General features: G+C 48.9%; 1 protein-coding gene across 2 annotated transcripts in view; it reads left to right on the forward strand.

Annotated features, from left to right (window-relative positions):
* Positions 1–13936, forward strand: part of SDHB (succinate dehydrogenase complex iron sulfur subunit B) — a 23571-nt gene extending 9635 nt beyond the window's left edge. For both annotated transcript variants that reach the window (XM_069079167.1, XM_069079166.1), the window contains exons 3-8: positions 2832–2917; positions 4925–5061; positions 6705–6821; positions 8682–8783; positions 10819–10941; positions 13641–13936. In XM_069079167.1, the coding sequence (XP_068935268.1) occupies positions 2832–2917; positions 4925–5061; positions 6705–6821; positions 8682–8783; positions 10819–10941; positions 13641–13718 (643 nt within the window). In that variant the 3' untranslated portion in view covers positions 13719–13936. The remainder of the gene's footprint in view (positions 1–2831; positions 2918–4924; positions 5062–6704; positions 6822–8681; positions 8784–10818; positions 10942–13640) is intronic.
* Positions 13937–14333: the final 397 nt, after the last annotated feature.

Here is a 14333-nt window from a genome sequence, read left to right on the forward strand (position 1 = left end):
CCACCAAATGAGAGACTTTATTATGAAATCACACTTGTGACATGAGCCCCTTATCCATATATTCTTATCAGACTGGTGTGTTTAAGTCTCCAGGGGTACATCCCTACTCATGTACATGCTGATGTAACAGTGATGACACCATGGAGGAGCCAAGGTATCTCTGAAATCATGAGATCACAGATGTGGAATTGGCAAGCTCCTCCTGGAGAATGTTCGTTCCCTTCAGAGACCATCAGCTCCAGCCCCTGTCTACACAGGAATGCCCTCTCTCTTGGTCCCAGCCTCTCCCACCCAGCTTCTGCATGAAGACCTCTGGTAGGGAGCTTATGGGGAAGGGCATTCCTCTTTGGGACAACTCCGGGGGCTAGGGGGCTTGTCCTGACCGGAGCTGAGCTCTGAGGAGACTCCAGCCCAGCACGCCCCACTCAGCCCCTGGTTCTGCCTCCAGGGCCAAGCAGAACACATCTGTCCCACCTTCTGCACAACATCCTGAAGCCCTCTCCAGTCTTGTCTTGTGCGGGCCCAGCTAAACCTCAGCATTTCCTTTGACTGATCTTCCCACACAACATGCTCTTGAATCCTTTGACTTTCTAATTTACCTCATCTGGGCAAGTTGTATGTGTTCCCGTCTCCCTAAATGCAGCACCCAAAGCCCAGTTGAGCTTCTTTAGTTAACTGTCAATCACCCTCCTGCCTCACTGAAGCCTCCAGCCCTCTAACACGCCTCGTAGCTTTTTCATGCACATTGCACAGCCGCACATCCTGGGACAAGTCATGGAGACATCACTGAAAAGAAGGGTGGTGGTGGTGCTGCCGGGTTGACATTGGGCTATGCTTTTACAACCCACAAGCTATAGATGGGAGGTTCTTGGCTTCATATGCAGTCTTATTCTTTTCAGTCCATTTGGAAATGTTTGTGTTCTGCTGTCAAAGTCATGATTTAAAAAAAGCCAAGAGGGGCATGGTGGTTTGGGACCTGTTTTTGTTCTGGAAGGGCACACCTCATCCAAGAGTTGAAGAGTAGGGATGAGGAAATGGGTAGAAAGTATACTTGTTAAGGCAGTCTGGGTGTGTGTGAAGATCAACAATGAGAGAAAGAGCAGCGATGTTATCGTCTGGGTGCAGCCTGCCCAAGGGATGAATACAGGAAACTAGTCATATGCCTGTCACTGTGCCAGTGGGCTGGAGAGGGGGAGGGGCAGTCACTTATCCTGATATCTCTGCCCAAAAGCAGAGCGCTGACTCAACTTCCACTGAAGAGTTAGGTTAGACAGCACTGTAATAGATGGCCTCATCTCTGCTGCCCCCACCGCTTAGATGGTCTAGGCTGGAGACCATGTTTTCAGAGGAATGTTAATAAACTGTCTGCAGAGTAGATCAGTTAATAAACTGCACCTAGAGAAAGAAGACCAAGGTGAAGAGTTGGGAAGCCACGTCATCTGAGAACCAGACAGACAAGGTTAGCTCCAGTGTGAGGGGCAGCTTTGCAGCAGTACTCGCTGTTCAGTGTTGGGGTGCCCTGCCCTCCACCACGCAGTGTGTGCTGGCAGAAGCCAGGTGACCACTCGGCGGGCGCTGCTGCGCTGGCCGGGAAGGGAGGCTGAATGGCCTTGAGAATTCTCTCCAACTTGTGAGATTGATTCAGTGAGGAAAACAGGAATATGGCAAGATGCTGGATGAAATAAGCAGATCCGGGGAAGCAAAATAAGGATGATAAAAACAGCAGCAAGTAGCATCTGGAAAGCACCTACTCTGTGTCAGGCACTGTGCTAAGTAAGCACTTTACAGTTAACTCATTTGATCCTTGTAACTTTGGCAGGAAGGTGCTCTTATTATGTCCATTTTACAGATGAGGACATTGAGGCTGAGAGAGATTAAGTGCCTTGCCCAGAGTAACACAGCTAGTAAGTGTCTAAGGCACAATTTGAACTCAGATCTTCCTGGCTCTGGGCCAGCACTCGATCCATGGGCCACCCCAGCTGCCCAATCTACACAATGATTACATTAATATAAACAACAAGAACTCAGATGGACCTGGATGTGGAGTGATTTGAGTGCCCAATCTTGGTCCTGCAGAATAGAGCAGGGAGAAGGGGGAGTACCTGGGGGCAGAGTGTTTCAGCCTTGTCAGGTGCAGGCACTGGCTGGTTCTCTTTGTTTCATTGATGGAAGGGGCAGGTGGCCAGCATCCAGAAGTAACTGACATAAAAACCAAAGACATCAGCAAAACCTTGTTCTTAATTGCTTCAGTTTAGCATAAATTAGATGATTCTCTATGAGCTTTTCTAATTTGAAATTCCATGATCCTTACATTTTTAGTGGTCACCTCCTAGAAATAGGGTCTGAAATTTGAAATGGACTGTTTGGGAAAAACTTCTGAAGTCTAGCTTTTTCAAAAAGGGTTTATTGCAATAAGCATGGTCTTTACTAAAGTGAACAATTTCATTGTGTATCCCACTTAGTGTACCTTTTTGGAAACATAATTAAAACAGCTGCTTAATAAATAACCTTTTGTGAAAAGCTGTTTTAGTGAATTTGCTGTCTAGGTTTTTATTCTTTAAAATAATGATAATTTAAGTAATCTGATTCTTTCACATTCTCTTTCCTGTATATTCAGTGTAGGACTGTGCTTAATGTTTGTGATCTTGTACCCTCCGTATCCTAATATTAGTTCTCATGGAAATGAGGGAGAAACAATAAATCTTGACTCAACAAATATTTACCCAGAAAAAAATTATGTGTTGAAGTTTATCTTCATGTCAAATAGGAAGCAAGGTGGGGTAATGGCTAAACTTTCTGAAAGTGTTCTTTTTTTTTTCCTCCTTTAACAGATGTGGCCCGATGGTGTTAGATGCCTTGATCAAGATTAAAAATGAGATGGACTCCACACTGACCTTCCGAAGATCATGCCGAGAAGGTAAATGTTTCCTCTGCTTTGAGTGATGGGGTTGGCTTTCATATTTTGTTTCTCAAATCCAAGCCAGACAAGATGGGGCTGATGGAACTTCTTCAGGAGGATTCTCCTCTCCCTTGGTAGCTCCCTTTCCTAGTGTTGGTACTGAGAATCATGGGTCACTTTGATTCAAGAGTGCAAGCTTGTAAATGATCAGGGGCTTGCTAAGGGAGACAGGACAGACATCTGGATATGTCCTTTGGTTTACTCTAATATTTAAGGAGATGTATATCCTGTAAATGTTTTTCTGTATCCAATCAGATACTTTTAAGTAACTTCTCCCCTGGACAAATCTTCAGAGACATGAAAAATAAGTTCAGGCCATTTGACAAAAAAAAAAAAAAATCCAGGCAAAAAAAATTAAGAACTTTGCCGAATTAGAAACAGATTTGTCATGGCCAGAGTACATGTGAGCTTCATGAACTTGATTTTTATGAATCTGATTATCGGAAAGCTCCTTCCAGGGGCATTGTAGTGAAAGGAAAGTATTCTGGAACAGCTCTCAACAGTCAAGAGTGTAAATAAAGGCAGCTGAGAGAAGGCAAACCCCAGATGGCGCGGTGCCCCCTCTCTAAATTAAGGCCTGCTCCCTTCTTCTCTGCTAGTCTTGGTAAACTCCAAAAGTGGAGGGGAATACCCAGTCAAATGCAGACCAGTGAGTAGGAATGGTGGCCTTTTGTCAGGAAAAGTACTGTACAGAAGGGTTGAAGTTTGTGTGTTGGACAGCAAGTATCTGCAGCAGAACAGAGTAATGAAGAAAACATGTTTTAGGCTGGGGGAGTAAGGATCTGAGTTTGAGTGGCAGTTCTGCTACTCAGCACCAGTATGACCTTGGGCTATACACCCTGCCCTGGGTGAGATTTTAGCAGGAGGATTGTGTGCAGTCCTCAAGTCTACGTTAAGGAGGGTAAAGGTAAATGTGAGGATCTGTAGAGGACAGAGCCACAGGGATGGAGAGGGTCGATCCACAGGATCACATCTCATAAAAATCATGTGAAGTAGGTGTGGGTGCTTTGGTCTGGAGGAGAAAAGACAAGATTTAAACTGGGACAGAGTAGCCTGGGTAGCTATGGGGAAGGATTTGGAGGGCTGTCCTCGGGACTGGACTTGTGCTTCTGGGTTCAAGGCATGAACCAGGAACGTGAGGGAGGGGTGCCAAGGGTAGAAGTTACAAAAGAGCCAGTGGAGGCTTGATGTCAGCAAAAGTCCCAAGAGGGAAATGGGCTGCCCCTGGAGGGGATGGACCTCCTCAGAGGTCTGTGAGCAAAGGCTAGAGGGCCACTTAGCAGGAACAGGAGGGTTGTAACCAGGTTTGAAGAAAGGCTTTGTTAGTGTTTTACAGTAGATCAAATGCCAAACACACCTGCTTTTAGAGGGGCTTCTTGTGGAGCTCTGAGTGGGCCTACGTCAGCTGAATGAATCGCTGTGGGGAACATATTGCCTTAGAAAACATCTGGGCTGCATTTTTATTTGTATTTTTAAAATTAATTTATTTTGATTTTGTCAAACATTTCCCAATTCTGTTTTAATCTGTCTCCTTTCTTGTTGCACAAGTTTCACACTTGTGGCCTCCATTGGCTCTGAAGTGCCTTCGGGCTCTGAAATTGCCAAAGATAATTGGCTTGGCCTCTCTAACCTCTAGTTTGTCTCTGTAGAATGAGGGCCTTGGCCGAGGCGGCAACACAGCCCTTTGCACACCATAGGCTCTGAATAATTTTTGTTGTGTTATATCATAGTGAGTTACCCACTGGATGAGTTGAGTTCATTGTTCCTCCTCTGAAGGCCAGACAGTGCCCGAGCAGGTACCAGCTGTCTGCTAAGCGAGTCTCCCAGTCTGTGTGGCACGTGGTGTCTCACAGAAACTAGGGAGAGGGTGGCTGCAGCTGATCCTGCATCAGAGCGATCGGGTGGGCCTTGGTGGCAGTGCCAGGATGGCGGCCCCAGGAGTGAGCAGACGGCTCTGTCTCTTAGGCATCTGTGGTTCCTGTGCAATGAACATCAATGGGGGCAACACACTGGCGTGCACCAGAAGAATCGATTCCAACCTCAGCAAAGTCTCCAAAATCTACCCTCTTCCCCATATGTACGTGATGAAGGACCTCGTCCCGGTGAGTCCCTGTCTCTCAGGTCGAGCTCATAGTGGAAAGAGGACTCTTCCAATATTCCCCTGTCCTCCCCAGGTGGTGGTTTCTCAGAGGAGTTCCCTTCTTCCAGTCTCTCCAACCCGTCTCTACATAGCTGCTAGAACAGTCTTCCAAAGACACAGCTCTGACCCTATCATGCCTCTGCCAAAGAGTCATCAGTGGCTTCCTGTTGCCTCTGAGATGGAGGCATTTCAAAGCCCTCCCTAATCTGGCTCCAACCCCCTCCCCACACTGCCTTTATGTCACTCCTCTTCATACGCTCTGCATTTCACTGCCTGTTCCCCAAATCTTCATCCCACCCCCCCTCCACTCCCCAGTCTGCCTGCCTGCCTGCCTGCAGTCCTCTGGCCCCCTGCCTGTCACATGCTTCTTCCTTCCCTCTGCCTCTCCAGTCCCAGCTCAGGTGCTGTCTGCTCAGATGCTTCTCTCCGTCTCTTTCTGTTTCTCTTTACCCTTGTGTACCCTGCTGTTAGAATAGAAGCCCCCCAGGGGCGGCCAGGTAGCACAGCGAGTAAGAGCACCGGCTCCAGTGTTGAGAAGACCTGGAGATCGAATCCCGGGCTCAGACACCTAGCACCCACCCAGAAACACCTGGCCGTGTAACCTTGAGCAAGTTACTTAACCCCAATTGCTTAGGGGTGGCCAGGTAGCTCAGCAAGTAAGAGCACCGGCTCCAGTGTCGGGATGACCTGGATCAAGTCCGGGCTCGGATACTCAGAACCACATCCAGAAATAACTGGCCGTGTAACCTTGAGCAAGTTACTTAACCCCAATTGCTTTAAAAAAAAAAAAAGAAATAGAATAGAAGCCCCTTGAGGGCAGCGGCTGCTTCATTTTTGTTTCTGTGCCCCCAGCACCTAGAACTGTGCTTTGTACCCAGCAGATGCTTAGTAGATGGGTTGCATTGGTCTTCCCCATGCAAAGGAAGCTCCTAACTAAGGGACAGAAATTCTGGAATCTTAGGGAATGTTGCCTAAAAGGAGAAAACAAGCCACAAACCCCAGAATGCCCAGAAGCCCCTCAGTCTGGTTGGGTTGTGGAAGCATCCTAGACCTTCCCCTAGGAGAGCCAGCACTTCTGGAAATGACTGATCCTGACCCCAGAGAACTAATGGGGAAGGCCAGAGAAGCTACAAGGCTGTGTGTTCTCCCACCCTCCTGGGGTAACTTTCCAGATGGTGGCAGGGAGAGCAGGGGAGCAGGAGACTTGGATGTCTTTGGACTTTAATTGGAGAAGGGCCCAGGGAAGCTGAGTGGAGAGTTTTAGTGCTGTTAGGTGGTACCCTAATTAATACACAAGCACTAGGCTTGGAGTCAGGGAGATCTGACTTCAGATTGAATCTCAGACACATTCTAGCTGTGTGACCCTAAGCAAGTCACTTCTTTGCTGTCTGCCTCAGTTTTCTCATCTGTAAAATGAGTCTAATAAGAGCACCTATCTCCCAGGGTTGTGACGGATCAAATAATATTGGTAAATAGCTTAACATGGTTCCTGGCATATAGTCGGTGCTTAATAAATGCTTGTTCCCTTTCCCCCACTCCCCACCCTCATTCTTCTGAGATGTGACTGTGGGATTTAATTCACTTATTTCTTGCCCTCTTTCTCAGGATCTGAATAACTTCTATGCTCAGTATAAATCCATCCAGCCTTACTTGAAGAAGAAGGATGAATCCCAGGGGGGGAAGGAACAGTATCTTCAATCCATAGAAGATCGAGAGAAGCTGGTATTATTGTGTTTAGTTTTGTTTTTGTTATTATTATTATTATTGTGTTTTGTTTGGGGGTGGGTTCGAATCTTTTGTTAGTGCTTTGGTTTTGAGGTGGGACCAGGAGATACTTGTATGATCGCTTTCTAGGACTGCTGTTTGGCAAATGCCCTAAGATCTTTCAGAAAGGCAAAGATTCAGAACCAGACTTTAGTCATCCATCCTTTTCTTGGCCTAGAAAGGGGTTACCATCCCAGGATACCCGGAGTCTCAGGCAAGAGACCAGGCTTTGATTCAGGGAGATCCTTGGCAGTCATTCTGTGTACTTGATGCTGGTGAAGCAAGGTCATCCAGTTCTCAGCTGTCTGACTTTCTTGGTGTTGCCTATGCCCCAGGCACACATAGGAGTATCCCCCTTTCATAAAACCGATCCTTACTGCAGAGCCCAGAGTCTGGTCTCAGCTGTCCACTGGTCACACGGCTCCTCTAGTGGGCTCCCTAGCAGCTGTCAGTCAGCAGTGCCTCATTTACCCAGCATCCCTTCCAGTCACATCAGTGATTTTCCATAGAACTGAAGCTCAGCTGTTTAAATACTAAAGCCTTTATTTTATTTTATTCATTTTCAACAGAAATCTTTCTGAAATACACCCTACACATCCCTGCCTTAACCAGAGTATGCTAAACAGCATTTAAAAATCATTCTGACTAGGCCCTCTCTCCCCTTGTTGACCAGCTCTCTGGTCACCAGAGCTGCCATCATAACCCTCCGCCTCAGTTAAGGGAGCTTGAAACATGATCCAGCTAACCCAGGTTGTTAGAGTTGTGTCTGAATTGAATCGGGTTCTAAGAAAATGGTCTGTGGGTGTCTTCCAGGAAATAAGGGGTGAGCATGTGAGTGGGCCACCTATCTAACAGCTGACTCAGGGGATCAGAGGACTTTTTCACTTCCTGGTTTGGGGGGGGGGGAGGTTCCTAGAAGTCTGACCTCCTGGTAAGGAAAGCAGTAAAGGGTGCTTGTCCTTCCTCAGATACTCCTGGGGACCAGGAGCCTCGTTGTCTCATCCCAACTTCACACAAGTCCATCTGGGAAACAGCTCTCCTCCTCTGAACTGTTCTGGGATGATTGGCAGAAACCTAAAAGCTTAGAACTGAGCCTGAAGAGAACTTGGAGACCCTCTGGTCCAGTCCTCTCATTAGCAGCTAGGGGCACCTTAGTGCATAGAGCCCTGGGTTTGGAGTCAGGAAGACTCATCCTCATGCATTCAAATCTGGCCTCAGACCCTTATTAGCTGTGTGACCCTGGGCAAGTCACTTAATCCTGTTTGCCTCAGTTCCCTCATCTGTAAAATGAGCTAGAGAAAGAAATAGCAAACCATTCCAGTATCTCTGCCAAGAAAACCCCAAATAGGGTCATGAATAGTCAGACGTGACTGAACAACAACAAAAAGGAGCCTTTAAAGAAATCAAGGCCCAGAGAAAGGAAGTTACATTGTCCAGAGGGACAGTGTGGGCACTTGGAATGGGCCCTGTGACTCCACATCGTCCTCCCCTGCTCCTGTGGGCCTTGGGGGGCTCAAGCTGATGTCTAAGCTGGGACTAGCTTTGTTTTTGTGTTTTAACATATGTGAGAGAAGCCAGATGTCATGGAGAGACAGCCTTGGAGTCAGGCCCTTCTCCCCATTTCACTGGCGACCCTGGCAGAGCTCCTGACACCCCAGGGCTTTGGGCTGCAGAGGAGGCTGCAGCCCACATAAACAAGAGGTCAGATTCGTCTTCTGGGAATTCCTTGCCTGGACCAGACATCCCAGGCCCGACCCTGCCCTGCCCCTTAGGAGACGTCTCTGTGTTTACACTCTGCTCCATCCTCTCCCTCCTCAGGACGGGCTCTATGAGTGCATCCTCTGTGCCTGCTGCAGCACCAGCTGCCCTAGCTACTGGTGGAATGGAGACAAGTACTTGGGACCCGCAGTCCTCATGCAGGTAAGGTGTCCCCCATGGGCCCACAAGGACACTGAGTTGGTGTGGGCAGAGCCCCCGGCTGCTCTGCTCCCCCACCCCATCCTCCATTAGACTATTGCATCTTCATTTTCATGACGTTCATTAAGGACGATGCCCGAGCTACCACTGGATCTGCTCCCGGTAGGGAGCTGTCATATAAGAAGAGAGAGAGCTAGGGAGAGGGAGAGGAGAGAAGGAGCTCCGTGCCCATCACACGGTGACTGCTGCTCACTCTGGTGCTGACGATGCACAAAGACAGGGCGTGAGGCCTGCTCTTGGCAGGGGCCAGCGGGGGCGGGGGCAGGGTGGCCTGAGTCATGGGGAAGGGATGGGGCGGCAGAGCAGAGAGCTGCAAACAGTGCCCCAGGCAGGTCTGGAGAGGAAACACTGATGGGAGAAGGCGTCCTCCTCCTCCTCCTCCTCCTCCGGGAGGCCTCTCAGAAGCCTTCTCTGTGCTGGATCCCCTGTGCCGCTGTGATTTTCCCCATCACAGACTTCGGATGGTGATGTGCTCACTACTGTCAGCTTCAGCTGCACACGCAGGTGTTCTCCAATGAGTCCCCTGATGTGGTTGGCTGGGTGCCAGCCTGCTCTGCTGGCTCTGGCTTCTCCCTGCTTTCTGTCTGACAGTTTTCCTGAGCCCTCTCTCACACAGGGGAGTCTGGCTAAGACGAGCCAGAGTAAGAAGGACACCCCCACGGGAGAAGTGACCTCCAACTCTGAGGGTTTGGGTTTGAAGATAGACATCCAGGCAGGCTGGTTGGTAGGGACTACTCAAAACAATCAGATTTGGGTTTGGCTTTCTTTTAACCTGACGCCATATGGGGAGAATTCACCACAGAGAGAACTCAGGGCTTTATTGTTTCTGTGCAAACAGCTAGTTTGGCTAGATTTGCTGTCAAGATTTTTCACAGACCCCGTGATGCCCAAAGCAAATATTTTTTCTTAGCAAAAACAGAATTAACTTGGTGGTCACCTGGCCTCAAGCCTGAATGTGGTCTCCAAAGGGTCACATATCCAAAGATGTATTTCACCTGGGGCTCTGGCCAGACAGTCTGAGCTGACAGGGAATAAGAAGATCTCTCTTCCTTGTCATATTCAGAACAGTCCAGCAAACCTGACTATGGCCAGGTCTGTCCCATGTGTCAGCTTCTCGCCAGACCTATTATAGCCTGGATGTGCCAGTTGGTCGTCTCAGAAAGTAGGCTTTTATCTGGATTTCTTTGTTCACTGCTTCCCCTCTGCCTGGCATGAACTCTCTTCCTTTCCTTCAAGACCCAGCTCAGCTGCTCCCTCCTCCCAGAAGCCTCCCTGGCCACCACCAGTCCCTCCTCACCCCAGGGCAAAGCTGATTTCTGCTTCCTCCCATGTCCCGTAGCATAATTACTCCGCTCGTCCTTCTCCATCTTCAGACTGTAGACCCTTTTGAGAGTGTGTGACCTGCCTCCTTTGGTAAACCTTAAAAGTGCTATACAGAGTACACATAGATGTTAATGTAAAGATTTAATTATGACCTACAGGCCCCCAGCACCCTGCACAAAGTAATTGGTTAATAAATGTTTACCGATGTGAATTGAGAATTTCTATCAAACATGCCTGTTCTGGGCCAGACCTGCTGTAATTGGAGAGAAAAAAAGTGTAGATGTTTCCTGCCTTCTGTTCACGTCTTGTCTAGCTAGGGAGGTAAGAATGACATTTCAGGAGAGACAGGCCATGACCAGACTGTGAGGTCAGGTGCTGAGCTGTCTGCGATAGCCGTGGGAGGTCAAAGAAGAGCAGAGGTCATGGTGTACTGCCTTGGAGCCTGGGGAGGCTTCTCAAAACCTTTTCAGCTTCCCCATTAGACTGTGAAGTCCTGGAGGACAGGGGCTGTCTTTTTCTTATTTGTAGCCCCAGCACATTTATTTTGCATGGACAAGCCAGAGCACATTCCCACTAAAGATCCCCTTTCAGGCTGCCACCCCAGATGGCAGTCTCCTTCCACCTTCTGACCATGACCAGTGGGCTCTTTTTCTAGGCCTATCGCTGGATGATTGACTCCAGGGACGACTTCACAGAGGAGCGGCTGGCCCAACTGCAGGACCCATTCTCTTTGTACCGATGTCACACCATCATGAACTGTACCAGGACCTGCCCTAAGGTATTCAGTGCTCCAGACCATCAGAATTATCTAGCCTTTCTTTGTCCCATAGAGGGAATGAGCATTCAGTGAATTCAGCTGTACGCCAGCAGTACAGTGAGTGACAGCGAGCCTGGCTATCTGGGCTGGAAAGGACACTCGGCCTCCAGAAATGTGGTCTTCCTTCCCCTTCCCTCGCCCAGATGCAACCAGGCATCTTTGCAGTCTTCCAGATAGGTAATCAGGACAATGTGGCTTTACCCAAAAAAGTCAGGTCAAGTCAATAAGCATTTGTTAAGTGCTTGCTCTTAAAAATACAAGCAGAAGGAAAGACAGTCCCTGCCCTGAGAGAGCTTATGTTCTGGTGGGAGAGATGGTACACGGGAGGGTGCTGGAGGGTGGGCTGGTAAACAGTCCTGAGGAGAGTCCTAAGTGCAGCCTGGACAGGAGCAAGGCAGGGTAGAGAGAAACAGGGAAACCACGGCCCCAAAGGGAGTGCACGTACTTGTCTCCTGGAGAGAGCCACCGAAATCCTTCTGTATCCGTATGAGAGAGGGAAGCTGGGGTTTGGGGGGTTGTTTGCTTGTAAGGACTGAGGTTTCATCAGTGTAGGAAACTCCCTCCAGTCATGCAGTCAGCAGCTCCTCTGTAACAGAGCCTCGACCACCCTGCCAGGGTGTGCATATGCGAGGCAGGGCCTGAGCCTGGGCCTCCCAGACACCACAGTCGGCCTTCTCCACCTGTCACACTGCTATTCTCAGGGACAGAATCTAGGTTGCCTGGTGGAGTAGAGGGGTGAGGAGCACTCAGGCACAGCATCCAGAGAATCCAAAGCTGGAGTGGGGAGGGAGCTGAGTCAGCCCCCACATCCCGCTGTCTGTGTTGCCTCTCTGGGCCTATGAGGAAGGGGCTGCTCCAGATTATTTCAGAAGGTCTTTCCAGCTCCAAATCTATGATCCTAGTCCAGCTACCTTAATTTACAAAGCAGGGAACTCTGAGGTTCCTTGAAAGCTGAGGAATTGTCTAGGATCACACCAAAAGTTATTTGGCCAAGCCAGAACTAGAAGTCTGGTCCCCAGCCCGCATCCAGTGTGCCTTTCTTTCTTTTTTTTTTTTTAAAGCAATTGGAGTTAAGTAACTTGCTCAAGGTTACAGGCCAGTTATTTCTAGGTGCGGTGCTGAGTATCTGAGCCCAGATTTGATCCCCAGGTCATCCTGACACTGGGGCCGGTGCTCTTACTGGCTGTGCTACCTGGCCGCCCAGGGTGCGCCTTTCTTTACAGGGACTTGAATTATGCCCAGTCAGCATGATTACAGGTCACTTTTTTGGTTTGGTTTAAATGTAATTCGCTGTCTCTTTCCCTTGTACCTATAAAAAGACTGGTCAGCTGAGAGATTCTGGGCATTCCATCCTTCAAAAGAGATCCCAATTTCTGGGTTGAGACACTTAAGATTTGTGCATTCATTGGGCTTTTCAAAAGGAATTTCAGAGAGAGTGGGGTGAATCAGGAGTTGGTCCCTAGCCAGGAAAGCCTGGGCTCTTTCCACCTCTCACACAGACTGGCTTTGTGACCCAGGAAAGTTTCTAAATCTCAGGGCCCACAGGAAATTCCCTAAGATGATAAACTTCAGTGAGGGTGCCCATCCGCCTTGGGAGAAGAGCTCACCAGACTTTGCCTATGCCCGTGGAATCAGAGGTTTAGACACACTAACAAAAAGGAATTTCCTTCATCTTGAAAAGGACTTACTAAGCGCCAGCGTGTGCCAGACATGGGGTGTTGGTGATAAAGACAAAACCAACCCCTGCCCACGAGGTGCTTCTGTTATACAGGGGATGGGCAGGGGCAGGAAGTGACACAGGGTTTTTCTTCTGGGCCTTGTCCCTAGCCCCTCAGCATTTTCAATTTTTGCTCTGAATTTGTCTTTGAGGCACTGAGCACTTTCTTTCTGGAGGTGGCATATTTGACTCAGCTCAGATGATTTTCTTGCCCAGGATTACCAGGCATGGCCCAGGTTTCTCCTCTCTCCCCTGTTCCCACTTCAGAAATCTGGCCATCCTGGGGCTTGCCTTGCTGGGTGTTATAACAGAAGGCCAGCTAATGCCAGTACCAGTCTACTGATCTGGCCAGTAACTCCCAGGGCTCCAGGGGCCTGACATGCTCGAGATGTGTCTAGACACTGGCTTCTGCTGTTGTCTGTCTAGTGAGGGCGCACAATTCCAAGATGTCACATTTGCCACCTCTTTCTGTTTATCTCTTGGCATCTCTTCGGTCCAAGCTTGGCTTTTAACCGTTTCACTTTGATTCGATTCTGTGCAACAAGCCTCCTGTGTGCCAGGACCCAGCTTAACACCTGAGGCCATGTGGAGGGGGCGGCACTCACCAGGAAGGGGCTCAGGGAAGGTCCCCACCAAGGCTAGGCCTTTACTTGCTCCTCCCAAGGTTCTAGATTCTCTGGGGCAGTGCCTGAAAACCTTGTGCTGGGCTGGGTCTGTATCTGGACCGAGTCAGGCCAGATGGGAGGGCAGGGGTCACTTGGACCCAGAGGGCCGCCTGCTGGAATCAGTTCCGCCTGCCTTAGCAGAGCGGATGTGTGCCTTTTAGACCACTGCAGTAGCTGCAGGGGTGGCAGACAAAATTGGCCAGGGGTCTGAGTTCTCGAGTCAGTGCTGGTGAGGGTGGCTTTATGGTCTGTTTCTCTTCTTCCCCCATCCCCTCCAGGGACTGAATCCAGGAAAAGCAATAGCTGAAATCAAGAAGATGATGGCGACCTACAAGGAGAAAAAAGCTCTTGCTTAGATGTCTCCAGCCTTATCGTGAAGTGTAGGCCCCACGGAGCTGAACCTAATTTATGTTTGATTGGACTTCAGGGTCCTGGGTTTTCATGAATATTGCATGTCCAATGACAGCTTCAAGAAATAACTGGCCGTGTAACCTTGAGCAGGTTACTTAACCCCAATTGCTTTAAAAAAAAAAAAAAAGAAGTAAATAAAGAGCATACTACTTTATTAACAAAACTGTCCTGAGGCCTGGCTCATTTCAAGCTGTAGAATGCAGTTATGGCGGGGAGGGGGGGGGTGTTCTTACTCCAGATGGTTCACACATACCCCAGCCCAAAGTGGGGAGGTGGAAGGGCTAGAAGGCACTGGACTGGTGTCTACCATGAATTATTCAAACAATCCCAGGGCCTCTTTTCTGCCTTTGGAGAAGCGCTTTTAGAACTGTGAGCCAGGTTCTCTGTGACCTCGCGAAGAACAATTCTGGTTCCAACAAATGTTCAAAAAGCATCCAAGGCTGACTCATTGCTGAGAATGAATGTTTCTTCACATGCTACAGTTATTGGCTAAAAGGCACCTAAACAGAAGGAGGGGGACTTGGATTGAGAGATGAGGAGCTTGGCCCCCAAAGTATCAA

The sequence above is a fragment of the Petaurus breviceps genome, unplaced genomic scaffold (genome assembly GCF_028583685.1).
Source record: "Petaurus breviceps papuanus isolate PSGF00001 unplaced genomic scaffold, PetGlider_PUasm1.0 91041, whole genome shotgun sequence".
NCBI classification, from domain to species: domain Eukaryota; kingdom Metazoa; phylum Chordata; class Mammalia; order Diprotodontia; family Petauridae; genus Petaurus; species Petaurus breviceps.